Genomic DNA, 24,082 nt, shown 5'->3' on the forward strand with positions numbered 1-24,082 from the left:
GGAGTAAAAGTATAGAAAATTGGAAATACTCCAGTAAAGTGATAAATAACTAGAAAAAGTGCTCCTCGGAGCACAGGTCTCCGCCAGGTCAGGTAGGTTATTGTGGCCTCCTGGTGGCGCTATAATAGGCCAATGTTTAAAGGGTACCATTTGTTCTTAGGCCTTGCACGGCAATCGGACACTGCATTCATGATTTGAGGCATTTTGTGCAACATTTTTTTTTGCTAAATTAGACCTGCTGGTGGCGCTATGTTAAAAGGGTGGCATTTGTTCCTCAACATAGTGTGAATGTGCGTGCAAAGTTTGACCGCAATCGGACGGTGCTTTCATGATTTGCGGAATTTTGTTCAAAACAAGCCACTACTGCAAACTTTAGATGTCAATTTTAGCCAATGAGGATGGAATATGAAAAATCAAACACATCCGACTTGATCACATGACTATGGAGATCATGTGTACCGATGAAATTTGGATAAAATCGGAAGGAGTAATATAAAGAAATGTGTTTTACATAAGTCGGCCTCCTGGTGGCGCTATAAAAGGCAGATGGGAAAAATGCAGGGCAAAGGTTTTTCCTTGACCTCTAGGGAGTGCGCATACAAAGTTTTACACAGATCGGTGCAGTTAATAGGTAAAAACATGAATTGGCCTGTTTATAGCGCCACCATGAGGCTGATTTGAACATTTTCAAGTGGCATTTCTTCCTCGGCATAGTGGAAATACGCGTGCAAAATTTCACCGAAATTGCATGCTGTGTTCATGATTTGAGGCATTTTGTTGAAAATGGAGCACTCCTGCAAACTTTGGAAGCCATTTTTAGCCAATCAGGCTGGAATATGAAAAATCTGAAAGACAAGTTTTGTTTAATGACTATAGAGATACTGTGTACCGATTTGCGAGATTTTTGGACAAAATCTGTAGGAGTACTGTCAAAAAATATGTTTTGCACAAATCGGCCTCCTGGTGGCGCTATAAAAGGCCTATGTGAAAAATGTGGGGCAGAAGTTCGGAATTGGCATCCAGGGAGTGTGTGTGCACAGTTTCGCTGCGATCAGGCCAACGGTGGCGTAGATTAGCTGGTGACAGACGGACACACGGACGGACGGACGGACGGACGGAGGGTAAAACATACTCTCTCGCCATGCCTTACGGCCTGGCGGAGACAAGTAAGGCGGAGACAATAAACACACCGCGTCTGTTCGCACCAAGTAGTGAGCTTGTAGATCTGCCATTTTCGGCAACGATAGACTGTCACGCTAGGCGACACTAGTCATTCATTCGCAGGGAGTTTTTAAGAGTTTCCTAAACTGATTATTATCATTTGGATTATTACAATTAAAATTGTCAACGGAGACAGAGGACGAGGGGGGGACAGAACTGAACACAGAGTTCAGTTCTTAGTTTTGGATCCTGATTTGACTAATGATCAATACATCCAGTAATCAATACCTTCCGTTTATTATCAATATCTACTGTAAATGATCAATATCTAAAATGCTTAGAAAACTGGGCAGGGCTTCCTGTCGGTTCATAAATAATACTGTAATTCATTACTCAGCACTAATTGAAGGACACATGGTGAAGTGTCCTAAATGTGTCCTATATGTATAAACTTCAATTTATAACATTATCCATACATTCAGTCTATCCTGTCCCATCGTCCCATGAGGTTTTAATTATTCATTTTTAATTATGTTATTAGGAGAATGAGCGCTCAGCTAGTGACAGTGACATGATGAGTCAACAATAACAGAAAGGTTGTGCAAACTTTACTAAAGTAAAGAACAAAATATGTGTCTAATTCGGAAAGTTTAGATATTCTTTGGTCAGTATTATTTATCTTTCTGTTTTTCAGCTCAACTGAACTTCACTCATTAAACTAGTTAACAGCTCTGTGGACAAGTGATGAAGATGATGATGATGATGAAGCTTGTGGATTCATTTATTTAGCAGTTGTTGATCAGGACACATGGGTAGCAAAAACAAAAGCTTCACAAAGTATTGTGTTTACTGTATGGGAGAATGATTTTAAAAGTGGAATCAGCTTCTATTAAATATAGATTTAAAATTATATCATTTATTTAAAGATACTTTATTGGAGGAACATGTCAGACATGTCCCCTCCTTCTCCCCTGGGATCTGCAGCCCCTGATCATGAATGGTTTGAAGTTCAGATGTTAGATTTTGGCTTTAATTTGCTTGGTTTGAATGGAATGTCAAAATATCAATAAAGGAATAAGAAACATAATTGGGCCTCGTGTTTTCTTAAATTTCACTCATACAGTATTTTCTCCTAACTGTCTTTTAGAGAAAATACAAGATAAGCTAACCACCACATTCACCAAATATGGTTTCCCAGGTAGGTAGGTAGGTATGTATGTATGGTATGTAGGTTGGTAGGTAGCTAGGTCGGTCGACTGTCATCATTACAGACAGCAACGTGCAGACGTAGTGTCGTATCTGTACTGGACTGCGGGTTACTAGGCCGGCTTGTAAGAAGTGGAGAAAACGTCCAGACCGGTTGGATCAGGCATTCGATTTATTCAGCAACAAGTACAAACAGCATGAGTTCCAGGGAGCCCTCTCCTTGCAGCCTTACGGCTGGGGAGAAGGCACAGTCCAGAGTTACATTTTAGTTCACTTTGTATACACTGTAGTAGCTCACATTAGAAAAGAGGAGGTTCCTGAGGGTGGGGGTCGCCCTGGAAGGTGACCTGGGGCCTGTTCCTCAAAAGGTGAATTAACAAAGCCTGGCCTTAAGCCAAATCAAGGCTTGACAAAGTCGGGTCCGAAAAGCCTCGTTTGTTCCGTTCCTCAGACGCCAAGCCAGGCTGAAAAGGAGCAACTTTGTCGAGCTAGACCTTGTCAAGACAGGCTGTGTCCAGCCAGGATAATGAAGCCAGGCTGAATGGGCGGGGATTCGCCGGCGACGTATTTCTATAAAAGACCATGAACTCGAGCACAGATTCCTTGAACTTGACCAATCACGGAGTCCAAAACCAGAGCAGCGTTCTTCTCTGTGGCTGAATAGCAGCACTGCAGCAGCTCATGAAATCAAAAAGGAAGTAAAATGTATTTAAGCAAGAAAGGAAACGCGACCGCAATAAATAGATCCAGGGAGAAAGCATGGCAAAGTATTGCACAGTGTGTGTGTGTGTGTGTGTGTGTGTGTGTGTGTGTGTGTGTGTGTGTGAGAGTGTGTGTGTGTGTGTGTGTGTGTGTGTGTGTGTGTGTGTGTGTGTGTGTGTGTGTGTGTGTGTGTTTGAGACGGACGGGCAACGGGACGAACGGGAACGGGACGGGGGGGGGGGGGGGTGTGTACTGCGACGGGGGCCACAACGGGACGGGACGGGACGGGACGGGACGGGACGGGGGGGTTGACCGCGACAGGGGGCCGTGACGGGATGAGCGGGGGGGACGGGACGAGACACGCAATAAATAACCCCACATTTGCAAGACCACTTTGGTAGAGGTTTGGGTTGTGTAGTTACCTTGCCATCATGATGTAACTCCAAAGGTGGACAAGAAATAAAAAATAATTTCTCCATTGACTAGAAATTGATAATTTAAAATATGCTCCTCATTGACTTACAAAGAGGCTCCTTTAAACCCTTAACTAATAATTTATATATATATATATATATATATATATATATATATATATATATATATATATATATATATATATATATATATATATATATATATATATATATATATATATAAATGATTAGTTACGGGTATATGTGTGTGTATGTATGTGTCAGACATTTTTTATAATATTTAAAAAAAAATGGAATATATTATCAAACATCTAACAACAAGATGAACTATAGTGTTAACTAACAGAGTGACAATTACATATCACATGAGTCATTGTGAAACAATTATGATTATGATTCATGGTCACACACTATTTCAGTAATTAATTTGATTATATCTTATTGTATTTATTTTATTTTATTTGAATGCAGGGTCATTAAAATGAGTCCATATACAAACACATGTTTTGAATTAACTGTGGAAAAACTTGAAGAACAAGGCACTAGATTAAGTAAGCTTGGCTGTTAGCCTGCTCCTGACCAGGCTAACTTCACAGCTAAATTGCCATGGTAACTAAGCTAGGCTTGCTTCAATTCTCTTTTGAGGAATCGGATAAGGCTAAACTTAGCCAGGGTGAACTGGCTAAACTAATCTTCAAGATAATTCACCTTTTGAGGAACCGAGTCAGCTCTAATCCTGGCTAAATTAAGCCAGGATAGGTGGAAAAGCCAGGCTTTAGCTCTAATTCACCTTTTGAGGAACAGGCCCCTGATCAACCTCTTTGATCATCTAATGCATACATGGGCAACTGGCGGCCCGGGGGCCACATGCGGCCCCCACCTTCACTTAATGTGGCCCACAGGTTAATATCAGAATACTGATATATTATTGATTTTGGCTGTTACAATTCCAAACATGACCCGCTTTAATTACTTCAGTCTGTATTATAGTAGCTTAACTCTTTGACTGCCAGAGTATTTTCATAAAGTACTCCCCCAGTGCCAGCAATTTTCGTGTTTTTTTATTTTTATATTTTGAATTTTTCTCATGAAAATAATTTAAGGGCACATAATATAAAGACCCAGCACAAGTCCGCCACTAGAGAGCAGCACATGACTGCTTGATCAGGTCGTTGGGACTCTCTCACCCTTCTTGATAGATTAGACAGGGAAACACATGAAAACGGATGTGACGTCCTCCCAGATTGTTTTGATCGCCAAAATTACGTTGTGATACACGACGGCGATGACTGATCGTCACCCAGACCATAGATTATAGAAGAGAAACTGTCCGTTTGTCCGTCATACCGTGTGAAAGACCGTTTATTTACCTATTTTGGACGAAAATGACTGGGGAAAAGAATCAAAAACCGGACGGATGCAGATGTCCGTGAAGTAAGTGGAACTCGAGAATAACATTGAATATTAAGCAGCATAGCGCAATCAGAGATTAAACAATGAACGCGCGTCCAGCGCGTCGAGCGCGTCGACGGCCAACTGGACAAAGTAGCACTTGACGCGTTATCGCGTCGTCCGCAGTCAAAGAGTTAATGTAGTATTAAAATTGTATTTTTTATGTCCAATGTATTTGTATTTAAGTTCATAAAGATAACCTAAATATAACTAAATGCATTTGAAATTAAATAAAATTTACTTTTCAGGATTCCAATTCAAGAATATAAAAAAATAATTCTGGATTCCAATAAAAAAATAGCAAAATAGCAGAGCTCTGCGACGCGTTTTGAGCTTGTAGATCCCTGATCTATACTATTTGTGCTATTTCTTTATTGGAATCCTGAATACTTTTGTGACATAGAATGGCGAAGTACGGCATTAATTTATGAAAAAAGTTCAAATACAGAGATAAGAGGTTTCCACCCAACAATATGCAATGTGGCCCTCTGGAGTGAATGTGGAAATATAGTGGCCCTCTCCATCATCAAAGTTGCCCACCCCTGATCTAATGTCTCTATCTGGCTGCTTCCTGCCCACCCTGCTGTCGAGGTGTGACTATAGGAAGAGAGAAGTGGAGACCGAAGTCTGTGGCTTCGTTCTACTTTGTTAAACAATGGAGATGTTCATTTCAACTCACACCTATGAGCTCCAGGCTAGCAGCCACATGTTCTTCAGACAACAAATGCTTTTTCATGATTGTAGGTAAAAGTATACTTTAGTGAAGTAACTTTAACATCTCTAATATGGTTTGGACTTGTGTGTAATGTTCATAAATATAAGCATCTTGGGGTCTAATATGTGGCTATTTTAGCTCAATGAAAACACTACAAACACTAATGACGTTGTTCCTTCATCACAACACATGAAGCACAGAGTGCAGGCCTAGCATGAAACAGTATGTATCCATAGGATAAAGTTTCCTCACATATTTACCTGAAACAGGGGAGAATAGTATGAAACAACACACAGACATCTTCTCTCATTCAGAGCTTGTATTGAATGGAGGATGTGGCTCCGCCTACACAAACTGGAAGGCATGAGCAATCGATCTCAGAGTAGGTCATCAACAGGCGTTACTAGCCGATTATCTTCACTTTAGAAATACTATACAATTCATTATTCACTCAATATTCACTCTATTACACATGCAGAGTTTTGGCTTTTTCTTTTTACCAGGATAATAGTTTTGCAGAACTCTGCGTGTAGGATCTCAACTGGATTTTTGTCCCATTTTCCCAATTACTTTCTAATAAAGGGCCCCATACCTCACTGCCATACAGTGCTATGGATTCTATAACCGAATAAAAGTTTTTTAGCCACGTCCTGATCGGAATTTGGATTTGAACTGAACGCTTGATGCCATAGAAAGCCCTTCTTGCCTTCTCTTTGAGTTCCTTCACAGCTGAACAGAAGTTTCCTGTGGAACTGATTTGTAAGAAGTCGACTAGTCGACAAATCAACTTGATTAACACAAGTCGACGCTCACCGGGAGAAGTCGATAGTCGCTTTTTTATTTTTTATAATTTTATTCAATGATTTGTTTTTGTATTTAAATGAAATATATACACCATGTGCCACGCTATGAGCTTGCAGATCTGCTATTTCAGAAAAATCTTAATTAAAAAATAATAATCGTATATTATGTTTTTTTAAAGCGAACATTTGTAACTCTTTGCTTCTTGGGGATTCTACACAATGTCTTCTAAATCCTAACAGTTTTTGTTTTTTTAAGTATGTTGCTATAATATCAGTGCTGCTCAAACTTTTTCATGTCAAGGACCTCCCAAAATGATATGCATTTGGCCGTGGACCACAATCTAAAAATATTTTTTTTCCAGGGACCCCCCCACGAAACAAAGATTTGAGTTAAAAATGTGTATATTCAAAGATTTGCACATATTTTCATGATTTATTTTAAAAGAAAAATTGCAGGACTCCAGGGCACTGAGTGCCGCACTATGAGCTTGTAGATCTGCTATTATTTGAATAGCCTAAAGAAATCTTAAAATGACACATATGCGTTCCCGGCCTTAATGGGTTAAATCTGGCCATCTGCCTTTAGGACAGCAGAGGGCGCTCTTTGAAGCCTAAGACTGTTGACGCATACCTGCCATTCATTTGTAATGGTTTGGTATGGGTGATGGGAAGTGACAAACAGGTGCCAGTGAGGGTGCTACCAGACTGTGGATATTTAGATTCTTTAGTACCAGAGTCTGTGTTACCTTTTACAACTGAAACTGATGCAGGTTTAGAGCATTTAGTTTCAGGGAATGAGGATGTTTGTTGTTCCTGTTCCAGTGCATGAAATGTCTCTTATTTCAGAGCTGGTTAATGGAGAAGTTCACATGGGGGCAGTGGTGGAAAAAGTACTCAAAAGTTTTACTTATGTAAAAAAATATCAATACTGCAACGTAGAAGTACAACAGTATTGGAATAAAAATGTAATTAAAGTACCAAAAGTGGAACGTACTCATTATGCAGAATGTCCCATTTCACTAGTTTTCAAATGTATGAAATGTCTAAAAATCTTTTGAAAATAGTAGATCTACAAGCTCGAGCTTGTAGATCGGCTATTTTCAAATGGCCGAGATGTATATAGGGCTGAAGTGGTTAACATGTTTTGTAATAATAAGCTACAAAGCAACTAGTAACTAAAGATGTAATGACGCTTGGATTGATGTTTAATGAACATGAACAGCATTTTACCAGCAACACTGAACACACACACACACACACACACACACACACACACACACACACACACACACACACACACACACACACACACACACACACACACACACACACACACACACCTCTGAAGTAACACTTTGATCACATGACGTGATGGTTTCATCAGTGAGATGTAATGAGGCTTGGATTAGAGGAGCGTCTGTGAGTTCAGTTTACAGAGGTTCCCGGTTTGATTCCTGACTCCTCCTGGCTTCATGTTGAAGTGTCCTTGAGCAAGGCACTGAACCCCTAACTGCTTCTGATGAGCAGGTTGGAGGAAAGCCTGGTATTCATTCTAAAACTGAGCCCTGTGATCCGGTTTAGAAAAAAGGGGGAAAAAAACAATGTTGTTCCGGTGGTTGGTTCCGGTTTGTGTCACATTGTTTTTGTTCCCCACATAATGTGAATCAGTTTGTTTAGTCTCGCTAATCGCGCTACGAGTTAGAATAAAAGATGAAAATACCAAACCATTATTATACCAAAAGAAACGATACGATTATACCAAACTAAACAAGTTTTAAACTAGGGGAATCATTTTGAAGGCGCACAGCGCTGGAGGTTCCGGTCGTGGGTTCCGGCTGCCTGATGACGTAAAGTTATTTCCACTCCAGACCGGACCAGAAACCTGAAAACGGTATTTGATCCCACTCAGGCTACCTTTCGCTCCAAGATGTCACAGAATCAGAATCATCTTTATTGTCATATCACAGGTTAAAGGTGTAAAGAAGTGAGTGAAATAATGTGTTGTACAGCTCCATCATTTTAGTTATTTTCAGAAAGAGAAAGAAGAAGACGGGGGAGGGGCAAGGAGAGAATAAGAGATGAATTAAACAAAGATATTTACATACAGTATGTACATGAGGTTAGACATAAGGTGCATAAGATACAGTATGTATATGAGGAGACATAAGGTGCATCAGCAGCAGCTATACTGTTCATGATATGTGCAATAATCCAGACTGTCCTCTTTCCAGAAACAGATGATGTAACATCATATCTTTAATCTGATTGGCTGATTCTTCTGAACTAAAGAACGAGACCTCCTTCATTCTCTTTCAGACTCCAGAACTTCTCCTTCAGTAAACATCTGTTTATTCTGATCTGTTTATTTTCATCTGTTTATTCTCATCTGTTTATTCTCATCTGTTTATTCCCATCTATTAAATTCAGTTCAATTTTAATCAGTGATGATAAAGATTACAGCCACCCTCCTCATCCTCTCCTCTGTGCTTCATGTCAAAGCGATCCCACAAAGTAAGTACATTATATTTATGTTATTATATAATATATATATATGTATATCTACTGTTATAAACCACACATGAACGATGCACAATACAAACAAATGACACACACACACACACACACACACACACACACACACACACACACACACACACACACACACACACACACACACACACACACACACACTTTGATCACATGACCAGTGTGTTTTTGAAGACATTTGATGGTTTCAGCAGTGAGATGTAATGAGGCTTGGAATGATGCTTATTGAACATGAACAGCATTTTACCAGTGACGCTGAACAAACACAAACACAAACACGCACGCACGCACGCACGCACGCACGCACGCACGCACGCACGCACGCACGCACGCACGCACGCACGCACGCACGCACGCACGCACGCACGCACGCACGCACGCACGCACACACACACACACACACACACACACACACACACACACACACACACACACACACACACACACACACATACACACACACACACACACACACACACACACACACCTCTGAAGTAACACTTTGATCACATGACGTGATGGTTTCATCAGTGAGATGTAATGAGGCTTGGATTAGAGGAGCGTCTGTGAGTTCAGTTTACAGAGGTTCCCGGTTTGATTCCTGACTCCTCCTGGCTTCATGTTGAAGTGTCCTTGAGCAAGGCACTGAACCCCTAACTGCTTCTGATGAGCAGGTTGGAGGAAAGCCTGGTATTCATTCTAAAACTGAGCCCTGTGATCCGGTTTAGAAAAAAGGGGGAAAAAAACAATGTTGTTCCGGTGGTTGGTTCCGGTTTGTGTCACATTGTTTTTGTTCCCCACATAATGTGAATCAGTTCGTTTAGTCTCGCTAATCGCGCTACGAGTTAGAATAAAAGATGAAAATACCAAACCATTATTATACCAAAAGAAACGATACAATTATACCAAACTAAACAAGTACTAAACTAGGGGAATCATTTTGAAGGCGCACAGCGCTGGAGGTTCCGGTCGTGGGTTCCGGCTGCCTGATGACGTAAAGTTATTTCCACTCCAGACCGGACCAGAAACCTGAAAACGGTATTTGATCCCACTCAGGCTACCTTTCGCTCCAAGATGTCACATAATCAGAATCATCTTTATTGTCATATCACAGGTTAAAGGTGTAAAGAAGTGGGTGAAATAATTTGTTGTACAGCTCCATCATTTTAGTTATTTTCAGAAAGAGAAAGAAGAAGACGGGGGAGGGGCAAGGAGAGAATAAGAGATGAATTAAACAAAGATATTTACATACAGTATGTACATGAGGTTAGACATAAGGTGCATAAGATACAGTATGTATATGAGGAGACATAAGGTGCATCAGCAGCAGCTATACTGTTCATGATATGTGCAATAATCCAGACTGTCCTCTTTCCAGAAACAGATGATGTAACATCATATCTTTAATCTGATTGGCTGATTCTTCTGAACTAAAGAACGAGACCTCCTTCATTCTCTTTCAGACTCCAGAACTTCTCCTTCAGTAAACATCTGTTTATTCTGATCCGTTTATTCTCATCTGTTTATTCTCATCTGTTTATTCCCATCTATTAAATTCAGTTCAGTTTTAATCAGTGATGATAAAGATTACAGCCACCCTCCTCATCCTCTCCTCTGTGTCAAAGCGATCCCACGAAGTAAGTACATTATATTTATGTTATTATATAATATTTACATGTATATCTACTGTTATAAATAGGGGTGGGACGATATGGGTATCTCACGATACGATATCTGTGGTGATATTAGGCCCTCGATAACAATAATATCACGATATTCGATATATTGCGATATCACGATATATTGCATGAAATTTCACCAACGATATATCACGATAGTGCTTGTATTCAATTCATAAACACATAAAATAGCACCAAACAGTTCAAAATCATCATAACACAAATACAGAGTCTTTTCTTTTTTTTTTATATAGATTTTTTTCGGCAGTATATCGATTATTTATCGCGATAAATAGCTATATCGATATATCGTCCCACCCCTAGTTATAAACCACATATGAACGATGCACAATACAAACAAATGACACACACACGTACGCACGCACGCACGCACGCACGCACGCACGCACGCACGCACGCACGCACGCACGCACGCGCACACGCGCACACACGCACACACGCACAGACAAGCGATTTTAGCCTCTGTCAGTAGGGGGGGCAAGATTTTGTTGGAGGGGGGTGGGGAGGGGGGGGAGACGAAAGCTATGGAACTCTGACTGGTATTATTTTACACTATGGAATTGGAAATTAGACCATATTCACATGGCGGCCATTTTTGCATTTTGCATTGAAGAAACTCAAGAAATTCATCTTTATTGTCACATCACAGGATAAAGGTGTAAAGAAGTGGGTGAAATTTTTGTGCATCTCCATAGTTTTAGTTATTTTCAGAAAGAGAAAGAAAAGAAGACGGGGGGGGGGGGCTAGGAGAGGATAAAAGATGAATTAAACAAAGATATGTGCATACTGTATGTACATGAGGTTAGACACAAGGTACAGTATGTACATGAGGTTAGACATAAGGTGCATAAGATAAAGTATGTACATGAGGTTAGACATAAGGTGCATAAGGTACAGCATGTACATGAGGAGACATAAGGTGCATAAGCAGCAGCTATATACTGTTCATGATATCTGCAATAATCCAGACTGTCGTCTTCTTGGAAACAGATGATGTAATATCATATCTTTAATCTGATTGGCTGATTCTTCTAAACTACAGAACAGATCCTCCTTCATTCTCTTTCAGACTCCAGAACTTCTCTTTCAGTAAACATCTGTTTATTCTGATCTGTTTATTCTCATCTGTTTATTCTCATCTATTACATTCAGTTCAGTTTTGATCAGTGATGATGAAGATTACAGCCACCCTCCTCATCCTCTCCTCTGTGCTTCATGTCAAAGCGATCCCAGGAAGTAAGTACATTATATTTATGTTAATATATACATGTGTATGTACTGATATCATATAGCACCAAATATGAACAATATAAACAAATGACACACACACACACACACACACACACACACACACACACACACACACACACACACACACACACACACACACACACACACACACACACACACACACACACACACACACACACACACACACACACACACACACACGCTCCTCTTTTTACCTGTATATACAATATTGAATCTTGAATGTTGGTCCAAATACATAAACATTTAAACAGATGTTAGGAACTTGTTGTGACATCATGAAATAAATCATTCCGTATGAATTACTTTCATAATAAACGTTTGACAGGAAGCTATATATCCAACCTTTCACTTCATATAAGAACCAAACATGCAGTGGTGTAAAGTAACTAATTACATTTACTCAAGTACTGTACTAAAGTACAATTTTGAGGTACTTATACTTTATCTTTACTGGAGTATTTCGAAATTCCAGTACTCTTACTTCTACTTCACTACATCTCATAGGCAAATATTGTACTTTTACTCCACTACAATTATTTGAAAACTTTAGTTACTAGTTACTTTGCAGATATAAATTATAACATTATAAAAAATACATTAACCACTTTAGCCCTATTTTAAACCTAGGCTGTTTGAAAATAGCCGATCTACAAGCTCAGAACGCATTGCATCGCGACGCGTTGTGAGCTTGTAGATCTGCTATTTTCAAATATTTTAGTACTTTTACTTTTGGTACTTTAAATACATTTTTATAGCAATACCTTTGTACTTTTACTCAAGGAAATTTTGAATTCCGGAATTTTACTTGTAACAGAGTACTTCTAAATTGCAGTATTGATACTTTTACTTAAAGGCATACTAGGTAACGTTTTCAACAAAACTAAAGTTAAATTGTATATCTTTTGTGAGTGGCAAAAGTTTCACAACACCCACTCCATGAATTTCACCCCCGGAAGCTTTTTATTTATATATTTTATATTGAACGTGGACTGGGGGGACTTTCCCGGGGAAATGACGTCATCTGGCCGGAAAACGGAGGTGGAAATGCACTGGTTTCCTGTTTGGCCAGGAACTACCGCAACGGTTTCCTGTTTGGCCAGGAACTATCGCGCTAATAACAAAAAGGAACCTCACGCTGATTTTAAGAGAATGTAGGATTAGAAGATCGAAAAAGAACAGAAAAAGAAAGCACAGCTCATGGTAACTAATGCTCCACTGGCTAAGAGAAACGATCCGTAGATAGTATAAAACAATTAAAAGATCGCTTTTTGAAACGCTTCCGGCTTCCGGTGAAAACGAATGGAATTCTGGGTAATCGAGGATTACGGAAATTCTATGCAGTGACGGTAGTGACCAGCAGAGGTTGCTAAAAATCGTTAGTTGTGATTTTGCATTGTACAACTTTAAGTGATATATTTGAGTACTTTTTCCACCACTGCAAACATGATTGTTTAACATGATGATTATGTGTTATTGTCACTGTGAAGAAGTTTGTTGTTGAATTTAATTTCATCTTTGTTTTATTTCCAGTGTTCCATGAGCAGATTAATGTCCTTGGCTGTTCAGACACAGTTAAAGACCCATATAAAGAGTGGATGTTTGCACTGGATGGTGAAGTGTGGGTGTACGCAGACTACAACAAAGGGAAGGCGGTGTTTCCTCAGCCTCCGTTTGTAGATCCAATCACCTTCACAGCAGCTTATGAAGCAGCTTTGAATCAGCAGGCGATCTGCAAACACAACCTGGACATCATTCGCACTGCCTTGAAGAAACCACCAGTGAAAGGTACATGAATACTATGAACACAATAGTTATTAACTAAAACGGTTGAATATATTTAACATTAATGAAAATGTTTAAACATGTATATTAAGTATTTATGGTGAAATATTTTCTAAATAATATGAATTTCTAGTAAACATGAATATGTGCTCAAGGTGCTTTATTTTATATATATTTTTTACAAATATATACATTAGTATCTGCTCTGTACAGCCTGAGCTGTAGGTGAGGTGTAGATGGTACAACTATGTAGATGCAGTGGTGTGTTTTACCGCGTTACACTATATACGTAGTATACTGTAAAGATTTCTTTTAAAATCGGATACCATCCAAAAACCGTCTGAGGAAGCGTATCCAGTGTTGATTTGGTGAATCTATCTCTGGTGGGACACTATTTTAAAGAGGTCACGCGCACGTGGCTTAACACCTACACTACAGGTCACACAATGGACAATTTATATGCATCTAGGCTCATTCCTATGTTAATTCACCTGGTGTGACACCCGGCAGTCGGCAGCCTTTGTTGAGGTGTGAACTTAAGGGTTGTTTTAATGGATGCATGTGTGTGTGCGTGCTCCTGCTCAAAAGACTGGTGGGACGGCGTGTTACCGCGGCCCATGACCAATGACCACTGAGCGTATCTGATACACTTTACTTTATTTATTTGGATTTTCCAAGATAATACAATTATACAACAGTTACCATCAACATAAAACATATCAAAATGTATTCTTGTGACACATTTCACTCTCAAAATAACAACCTTTCTGTGAGTGTTATCTCTGTTATCCTGGAAATACATGATGGGGTCTGACAGACAGACAGACAGACAGACAGACAGACAGACAGACTCCTTGTTTACTCAACTGGACACATAGAGAAACAAAACTTAACTAGATATTCAATATAAATTAAAACATTTTAATGCCAGATTTCACATGTCTGAACCTATTTTAGACTTTATAACGTGACATATTTGGCCGCTGGGGCAGGGGCGTTGCGTCATGAGGGCAAGTGGGGCAGCTGCCCGGACAGTAAAGATCCTGCCCCGTCTAGCTGCTCAAACTCCTATTAAATAAATTGAAAAACAAATTCTGCTCCGATAACGTTACCGCACTGTATGTTGGTTTGTTTACTGTTGAGTGAGAAAACAATGTTACCTATTAAGCTAATCATCTGGGGACCCCCCAAAAAAAGGTATCTGGGGACCCCCCAGAAGTTTTCTGAATTATTTGAATTGAATGATGGTTTATTTGATACATTTGGGGGATATACAAAATATTGCAGTTTAATTTCAAAAGCAACAGTTTAGTGTTTGCGTTTAGGTTTGCAATGCAGGCTTTAATTACAGTATAAATAATGACCTTTATTTGTTTAATATAACTCAGCTGATTGTTATAATGATTGACCTGGTATCCTATAGTTTCTTTGAGGCTCTACATTGTTCTCTCTACTCTCTACTTATGTGACTATTTACCTTGTTTGCTGACTAGAGTCAGTGGTGGGAAAAGTACTCAAATGTTTTACTTAAGTAAAAGTATCAATGCTGCACTCTAGAAGTACTCTGTTACAAGTAAAAGTCCGGAATTCAAAATGTATTTGAATAAAAGTACAAAAGTATTGGCATCAAAATTTACTTAAAGTAAAAATAAAAATAGCAGATCTACAAGCTCGTAGCGCGGCACCGAGTGCCGCGCTATGAGCTTGTAGATCTGCTATTTTCAAATAGCCTAGGTATTAAAAAAAAGGGGTTATCCTGGAAATACATGATGGGTCTGACAGACAGACAGACAGACAGACAGACAGACAGACAGACAGACAGACAGACAGACAGACAGAGTCCTTGTTTACTCAGCCATGCTATACAACTGGACACATAGAGGAAAAACTTAACTATATATACATACAAAACATTTTAATGCCAGATTTCACATCCTGAACCTATTTTAGACTTTATGTAGTGACATATTTGGCCGATAGGGGGCAGTTAGCCTAGTGTTGATATGATACAGATGACAATAAAACTGAACATTAATGACATTTTCTAATTGTCCGTTTCCAGACGGATATATGCTCTATCAGACTCTCCGCTGTGTGTTTAACTCCAGTGAGCTGAAGGACATACAGTACATACAGTCATCTAATTTCGATGGTGATGAGATCCTCAGGTGGGACAGTAGAGTAGATCAGTGGGTTGGATACACTGAGTTTGGTGTGAAGAACGCAGAGCGCCTCAATAATGATCCTACAGAACTGCGTGTGTTGAGAGCACAACGAGAGGCATTCTGCAAACACAACGCTGAGATCGACTACTCCAATGTTCTGAACAAGAGAGGTGAGCTGATCTCAGAGCAGCACTCAACACTCATCACCTCATACCCTATAACATGAAATCACATGATTCTATTCAGAGATGATTAATGGTGTTAATATTGATCTGATAATGATTATAAAACATTACTTAATCTGCTGAGAAACATTTCAGATCCTCTTAAACACTTAAAGGAGTAGTTCACCCCAAAAATGACTTATTTTCTATCAATCACACCCCATGAAGCCTTGAATTCATGGAGATTTTTTAGTTTTTGTCACATTCCTGAGACAATAATTTGATTACCGGTGGAAAGATGCTAATGTATCCGGTAGGAGACTCAAAGGAGACTCTTTGAGTCTCCTACCGGAGAGACCGCTGGTTATCAAATTATTGTCTCAGGAATGAGACAAAAACTAAAACATCTCCATGAATTCAATGCTTCATGGGGTGTAATTGATAGAAAATAAGTCATTTTTGGGGTGAACTACTCCTTTAAGCCTGATTTATACTCCTAACACGCTGCCACGCAGTGGAAATAGCAGATCTACAAGCTCACAACATGTGGTGTCACCATAGTACACAGAGTATAAATGAAACATATAGATCTATTTCTGAGTGTTTTCACCCTCATATAATGACCTGCCTAAAACAGAGACACCAGGATTAATGTTTTTAAATGAACTTTAAAAAGAACCATGCAGGCTAAAACACACCTATACACTTCATTTCACCACCTGATTTTATATTTTAATTATTGTCTTTACTAGTTTGTTTTGTATGTCTTTAATCACTTTAGTAATATTTAGCAGGATTATATGTATTTATATATTGTTTTGTTTGTTTCTACTCTTGTTCATTCGAACTATTTTCATTACATATTTAATGGTTTATTTTTGTATATGTAAAGCACTGTGTAACTGTGAATTATTCAATATGTTTAAATTACATTATATAAATGAATTCTACTTTATAGAAAACTGTAGACTATTTAGTCCTCTATGAAATGTTATTATCTGGTGCCATCTGGTGGCCAAACATTGACACTTACAATTGCAATGTAGGCATTTATCAGAAGCTCTTAATCCAGAGAGATTCACAGTAAGCAAGGAAAACACAAGGTAATACATCAAATGCATAGAAATAGTAATCTAGGATCATAGGTAAACCAAGAACCTATCATCAGTCTAAACGGTATAATATATTTAAAAAAAAAATGAACCTGGCATCTGTCTACATAACATGATGTTTAAATTACATTTTAACCTTTGCATAAGCCTGCAAGGTCATCAAGGTCATAGGTCTAGTGCTACAGTCTTCAGATTATGGTGGTAGATTGGGAGTAAGTCTGCAGCTCTAACTGCAATGGGGAGTTTGTTCCACCGTTTGGGAGCCAGAAGGGAGAAGAGTCTAGGACGTGTGGAGCATTGTCTAGGGTGTTTTAGAGAAGGCAGAAGAGTCTTGAAGATATGGGGGTGCCATACCCCCATATCTGTCATTTGGATCGCATTTGGAGGATATACAAGTGTTAATTATAATGACTTGTTCCTATGACTGGTATATAATAATAAATATAATAATAATAATAATAATAATAATAATAATAATAATAATAATACTTATTTATCCAGTGGAGCCCAAAGTGAGACTGAAGTCAGAGACTCCCCCTCGTCGTAGTGAACACACTCACATGCTGAGGTGCAGCAGCTACGACTTCTATCCTAAAGTGATCCTGGTGACCTGGTGGATAGGTCAAGAACCGTTGACCTCTGGTCTCTCCTCTACTGATGAGCTGTCTGATGGAGACTGGTACTACCAGTACCACTCCTACCTGGAGTACACACCCAGGTACACACCTAACAGACACCTGTACATAGAAATACACACCTAATAGACACCTCTACTGGTACTACCAGTGTGTGTGTGTGTGTGTGTGTGTGTGTGTGTGTGTGTGTGTGTGTGTGTGTGTGTGTGTGTGTGTGTGTGTGTGTGTGTGTGTGTGTGTGTGTGTGTATTACAGATCAGGAGAGAAGATCACATGCATGGTGGAACATCCCAGCCTGACCGCGCCTATCAAGATGGACTGGGGTCAGTTACTGTAATCTAGTGTCATCTACTGTCAAAATAGCAGATATAAAAGCTCATAGCCTATGGGCTTGTAGATCTGCTATTTTTGAAAAATCTTAAACATTTGTGCAAATCTTTGAATGTATATATTTTTAAAGCAAACATTGTAACTGTCAAATGTCTCTCAACATATGTCTTGATTTTTCTGAAAAAATATATCAGTGGTGCTCAAACTGTTTCTTGTCAAGGACCCCTAAATTGATGTTTTTGGCCGCTGATCCCCATCAAAATAATGTTGTTCCAGAAGAAAATGTTTGAGTTAAAAATGTTGTTTAAAAAATAAAAAATATAAATTATATTCAAACATTTGCACAAATGTTCAAGATTTTTCAAAGATAGCAGATCTACAAGCTCATAGCGCAGCACTCGGTGTCGCGCTATGAGCTTATTGATTTGATAAAAGCAGATTAAAGACCAGATTGATTTGATAAAAACAGATAAAAGACCAGATTGATTTGATAAAAGCAGATCAAAGAGTCATCATGGTCTCATCAATGTGAAAACAAGACCGTTTTCTAAGAAAGAACAAGCGCTGATGTTCTTTTTTACAAACTGCCTCACAGTTCTGAGTCTATGACTCTGTCCCAAGATACTTTCTGCACATTCCACAGCCTGGTTTATAATCATCATAGTAAAAGGTTGATTCATGTCTTCTAAAATCTATCATCATATCCTTTGTTTTTGATGTATTTAGCTCTAAGAAGGACATGTCACATCAGGTGACAAACTCCTCAAGGACTGGACCAATAGGGTTGGACTCATTATTACTTAACAGACTCACAATGACTGTGTTGTCTGTTTATTGTTTATTGTGTTTGGTTGTTGTAGCTTATTGTCAGATGACTCCATGTCAGAGTCTGTGAAGAACAAGGTGTTTAATCTACTGTAATAATATGATAGTATGATATATGATATGATATGATATGATATGATATGATATGATATTTGTATTTTCAGATGACTCCATGCCAGAGTCAGTGAAGAACAAGGTGGCCATGGGAGCATCAGGTCTGGTTCTGGGTCTGGTCTTGTTCCTGTCTGGATTCATCTACTTCCAGTGGAAGAAACGAGGTGATTAACATGTTTAATTAACATGTTTGCCAGACCCAAGGGGTCGGGCTTACATGAGGCTTTGTATCTGTTTCGTCCATACATGGGCAGGGGTCATTTGTCCTCCGGCCCCAGCCAAAAAAGTCTGTCCCCCTTTCGTCCATACATGGGTATACACAGGCTGACACGTCATGTGAAGTCCGGCTTAGCCGTGACGTAGTGTATGTTTTGTACCTGTTTCCTCCATGTATGGAGGCTTTGTACCATGAGGCTTTGTACCTGTTTCGTCCATACATGGGCAAGTCTGTCCCCCTTTCGTCCATACATGGGCATAGACACAGGCTGACACGTCATGTGAAGTCCGGCTTAGCCGTGACGTAGTGCTCTGATCTTATAAAGTAAGATCAGAGCTAATAAGTACTTATTCTGGGTCTGGCAGAACCAGGTCTCCTGGTCTTGTTAAAGGAGAGATCCGGACATTTTAAGTGTTATCTTTGATGTGTCGTTAGTCACTCACCGACGTAGAAAGTGGCGTTGAGTTTTTCCAGCGATTCCCCTGTCGTCATTTTTTCGACCCCCTCCGTTGGCATAATGGGAGCCCGTGTATGAGTGAAATTCGTCTATTATAACCGATGCAAAGTTATTTTTTTCTCTACTACTGCTCATTGTAGAGTCTCATGATACTCAAACATGCACTGAAAGTCGCTGAATGCCGAACGAGCTAACGCTGGTTGCTTGTTTCTCTCCCTGGCAACACCGAGTTGCCAGGTTCTGGGAGAGAAACAAGCAACCAGCGTTAGCTCGTTCGGCATTAGCGTTAGCTTGTCAGGGACTTTCAGTGCATGTTTGAGTATCATGAGACTCTACAATGAGCAGTAGTAGAGAAAAAAATAACTTTGCATCGGTTATAATAGACGAATTTCACTCATACACGGGCTCCCATTATGCCAACGGAGGGGGTCGAAAAAATGACGACAGGGGAATCGCTGGAAAAACTCAACGCCACTTTCTACGTCGGTGAGTGTCTAACGACACATCAAAGATAACACTTAAAATGTCCGGATCTCTCCTTTAATTAATAAATACACTACCAGTGGAAGAAATGAGGCGATTAGCATGTTTAATTAACATGTTTCATTAATGAATCTACTACCAGTGGATGAAATGAGGTCAGATCAATAAAGGATCACATGACATGTGGAACCCTCACAGAAATGCAAACACACAAACAAACAAACAAACAAACAAACAAACATGTAAAGCCACAACCTAAACTGGTTTATATTGGTTTTGAACCTTAACCGGTTTAGACCAGTTTAGACGACCTAGTTAGAGGTCAAAGTGTGTTCTATGTTGTTACATTTAGCTTTAATACATCAGTGTTACATTTAGTCCTAAATAAGAGTCAAATGTTCACATTAGTTCTGATGACTGAATGCTATTGTGTTATTGTGTTATTGTGTGTACATTTATGCATTTTATGGAGGAATACACACAATACAGTACATATAATTCATTTGTTTGTGTGTATTAACTGTCTCTCTTCTTCTTCTATCAGGTCGTATTCTGGTGCCGACAACCAATGACGATCTTTAGACTCCTCCCACACACCCAGGTTCACTTCCTCTTTCTTTTTACTGAACTTTTTTTCTTTTTTTTATATGTATAAAAGTGTATAAAAGGGCTTGTGTGTGTTTTCATCAGTTTGATGAACCGCCCACACTAATTGGGACTCCTTCTTCCTTTGGTGTGGCGCCTAAACCCTGACCTTTAACCTCACATAAACTATGTCTATAAACCTAACCTTAACCTTAACCTTAACCTTAACCTTACTAATAACATGATCTATGTTCTATGATCTATGATCATGATCTATCAACCATTTATAGCATAGTTTTAAATCATTAAATCATTAACCATTAACACACATTTAACAAGTCATGAATAACACATTAACTAATAATTTGGGAATGATTAATTTACTATTATAAGGGAAGGTTATTCTAAAGTGTTAACATGTTCACACAGTTAATACATTCTGATTCTTATTGGTTTCTTTTCTTTTCACAGAACACCTGGGTGTGTTTTCAGAGAAGCAGAGAGTCAGCGATGATCCCTGGTGGAGAGAGGAGGAAATACATGTGTGTCCATTCAGCTTTTAAATACTCATAACAGCAGCACAATGATGACATCATCAACCTTTTTCACTAATGTGTCCTTTAAACAATTAAAAATGCTAATTGGCTAGCTAAGGCTAACGATAATTACTGTCTTTTCCAGGTGTTTCGCCCAGGTCGACGTGGTTTTGAGGTGAGGTTAAGGTTAGGGTTAAAGTTAGGTTTATAGACATAGTTTATGTGAGGTTAAAGGTCAGTGTTTAGGGTTAAAGTTAGGTTTATAGACATAGTTTATGTGAGGTAAAAGGTCAGGGTTTAGGCGCCACCTGGGCGCCACACCAAAGGAAGAGGGAGTCCCAATTAGTGTCGGCGGTTCATCAAATTACTTTGTATAGTTTCTGTCGTCAGAAAACACAAACATAATATTTCAGTTCTAAACTATATTGAAACATGAAATAAATGATCACACACACAATCAGAGTTCTTCATAACATATAATATTAATATCCATCTGAATGGAAGTCAGTCAACCATGTTTGTGAAAAAGGTTTTATTATTTTATAATTGACCATAAGTCATTTATTATTATGTAATCATTTATAATGTGTGATAATTAATGTGTTTGTATCACTATTTCCCAGTGATGGGTGGACCTGGTCCTCGAGGGTGGTCTGAGGTGATGGGTGGACATGGTCCTCTAGGGTGGTCTGAGGTGATGGGTGGACCTGGTCCTCTAGGGCAGTGTATATCAACCCTGGCAAACGTCCCAATTTTGGGCCGGGGCTACTGCTGAGGTGTGCCGCGCCGTTTGAAGGAGGTTTGAAAAAAAAAGATTTTGAAAAAAGGTTTTTTTTTTTTTTTTTAACAATAATAATAATCAGGCATGCAAACAGCCCCGAGGTGAAAAGGGTGACAACATGCTGTTTTTTTTCGGGTCAGGTGTCACACTATTGCCCTATTTGGATTCAAAACGGCTAGTGGAAGCTGAAAAGCTACAAGTTTGCATGTCTGAATAATGCAAAAACAGAAATATTTGTTTGCATTTGCTTTTTTTCTCCCCCATATATTTTCATGATAAAAAAGTGCGTATCGTATCGAAATCGTATCGAAGTTGTGTGCCCAATATCGTATCGTATCGTTTCGTGAAATGTGAAAATCGGCACACCCCTAGTGTGTGTATATAGATATACCGTATATATATATATAATTATATATACCGTATATCTAGGTGTGCCCTGGGATTTTTTGGCTATGCCAGGTGTGCCTTGGCACAAAAAAGGTTGATAGACACTGCTCTAGGGTGGTCTGAGGTGATGGGTGGACCTAAACCCTCTAGGGTGGTCTGAGGTGATTATTTATCTTTCCGTTTTTCAGCTCCACTGTTGTGTTTCTATCCGTTCCTTCCCCCCTGGCATCTGCAGCCCCTGATCATGAATGGTTTGAAGTTCAGATGTTAGATTTTGGCTTTAATTTGCTTGGTTTGAATGGAATGTCACAATATCAATAAAGGAATGAGAAAACATAATTGTGCCTCATGTTCTCTTACATTTCACTGCAGGCGGGTTGCCAATTTCAGCCAATCAAGAGAGAGTGCCCATTCACAATATAGAGCTATTTAACACTGTTACTGAACAAACACTCTATAGTAATGATTACTATCACAATATAGAGCTATTTAACACTGTTAATGAACAAACACTCTATAACAATGATTACTATCACAATATAGAGCTATTTAACACTGTTACTGAATAAATACTCTATAACAATGATTACTATCACAATATAGAGCTATTTAACACTGATACTGATACGGGTTGTAAATGGAGAAAGTGCCAAAACCAGAGATTCCGCCATGACGCTCGTGACAGACAAGCGTCATGTGAACCATGGCTAGCTTTTTTATGTAAAGTCCCTCAGTTTGGCTGTTGTGATGTGACACTATTGTGAGCATGTACTGTATAGCTATTTTTGGTATTTTTGTTTTAAATTGTGAAGTCATGTTTCTTTTCCGATAATTTGTGAAACGTTTTTGGGACATTTTAGCCTATAGTAACATGCCATAAATAGGGACACCAAGTTGAAAACAGCTACAGTATGACTTTGGAAAATCCACCCACTGATGAATTCCTCAAACATTGCTTTAACTATTGATGGTTTGACCTCCTCACCCTCCATCACACAACCACATGGAAGAGTTTGAGGGTCATTTCTCTTTGAAGCAGAAGCTCCATAGTGTTCATACGTAAATCTTTAAACCAAAGAGCTGTTGACCTCTGGAGCACAAAGAACACACTTCAACTGATATACTGTATAAGAAGAGTTTGAAATGAGCGTGAATGATCTAACACACACTGGTTCCCAAACTTTTAGCTCAAGTTTGCCCAGGACCCAAACTAGTGAAAATAGCAGATCTACAAGCTCACCAACGCGGCACGAAGCGTTCATCGTGACGCGTTGCACGATGAACACTATTTCCATTCCTTAATTTTTTATTTCATGGAAATTATTAGATTTGTCTTTTTTTAAATGTGGGAATTGTTTTTAATTGATGAAAAGTTGTGGCTCTTAATTCTTTTTTATATTTTGAAATAATCTATTTTATATGAGATGAAAAAAAGGGGGATAAATACTTGCAACCCATAAAAATTGGTCCGTAACACACACATGGGTCCCGACTCCCGACCCACTGTTTGGGAAACA

The 24,082-nt window shown here is 39.0% G+C and overlaps 2 protein-coding genes across 6 annotated transcripts in view; both read left to right on the forward strand.

Moving 5' to 3' along the window:
- The window catches only part of LOC308087919 (H-2 class II histocompatibility antigen, E-S beta chain-like), a 662,842-nt gene that overhangs the window by 586,856 nt on the left and 51,904 nt on the right, over window positions 1–24,082 (forward strand). The window lies entirely within an intron of this gene.
- Window positions 8,900–24,082, forward strand: part of LOC308087930 (H-2 class II histocompatibility antigen, E-S beta chain-like) — a 36,910-nt gene continuing 21,727 nt past the window's right edge. Inside the window, exons 1-11 of one of the 5 annotated variants that reach the window (XR_013933382.1) lie at window positions 8,900–8,984; window positions 10,581–10,657; window positions 11,873–11,956; window positions 13,523–13,777; window positions 15,837–16,109; window positions 17,717–17,933; window positions 18,106–18,173; window positions 19,170–19,283; window positions 20,821–20,877; window positions 21,333–21,600; window positions 21,656–22,798. Coding sequence is in view for 3 of the 5 variants with exons in the window: in XM_080432187.1 (XP_080288313.1) it covers window positions 11,890–11,956; window positions 13,523–13,777; window positions 15,837–16,109; window positions 17,717–17,933; window positions 18,106–18,173; window positions 19,170–19,283; window positions 20,821–20,858 (1,032 nt within the window). In the remaining 2 variants the exon portion in view is untranslated. Of the gene's footprint in view, window positions 8,985–10,580; window positions 10,658–11,872; window positions 11,957–13,522; window positions 13,778–15,836; window positions 16,110–17,716; window positions 17,934–18,105; window positions 18,174–19,169; window positions 19,284–20,820; window positions 20,878–21,332; window positions 22,799–24,082 lie in introns of those variants that run through there. The other 4 variants (XR_013933381.1, XM_080432187.1, XM_080432188.1 and 1 more) reach the window with 4 other exon arrangements.

This window comes from Gymnoscopelus braueri (genome assembly GCF_963280865.1).
Source record: "Gymnoscopelus braueri genome assembly, chromosome: 7".
Taxonomy (NCBI): domain Eukaryota; kingdom Metazoa; phylum Chordata; class Actinopteri; order Myctophiformes; family Myctophidae; genus Gymnoscopelus; species Gymnoscopelus braueri.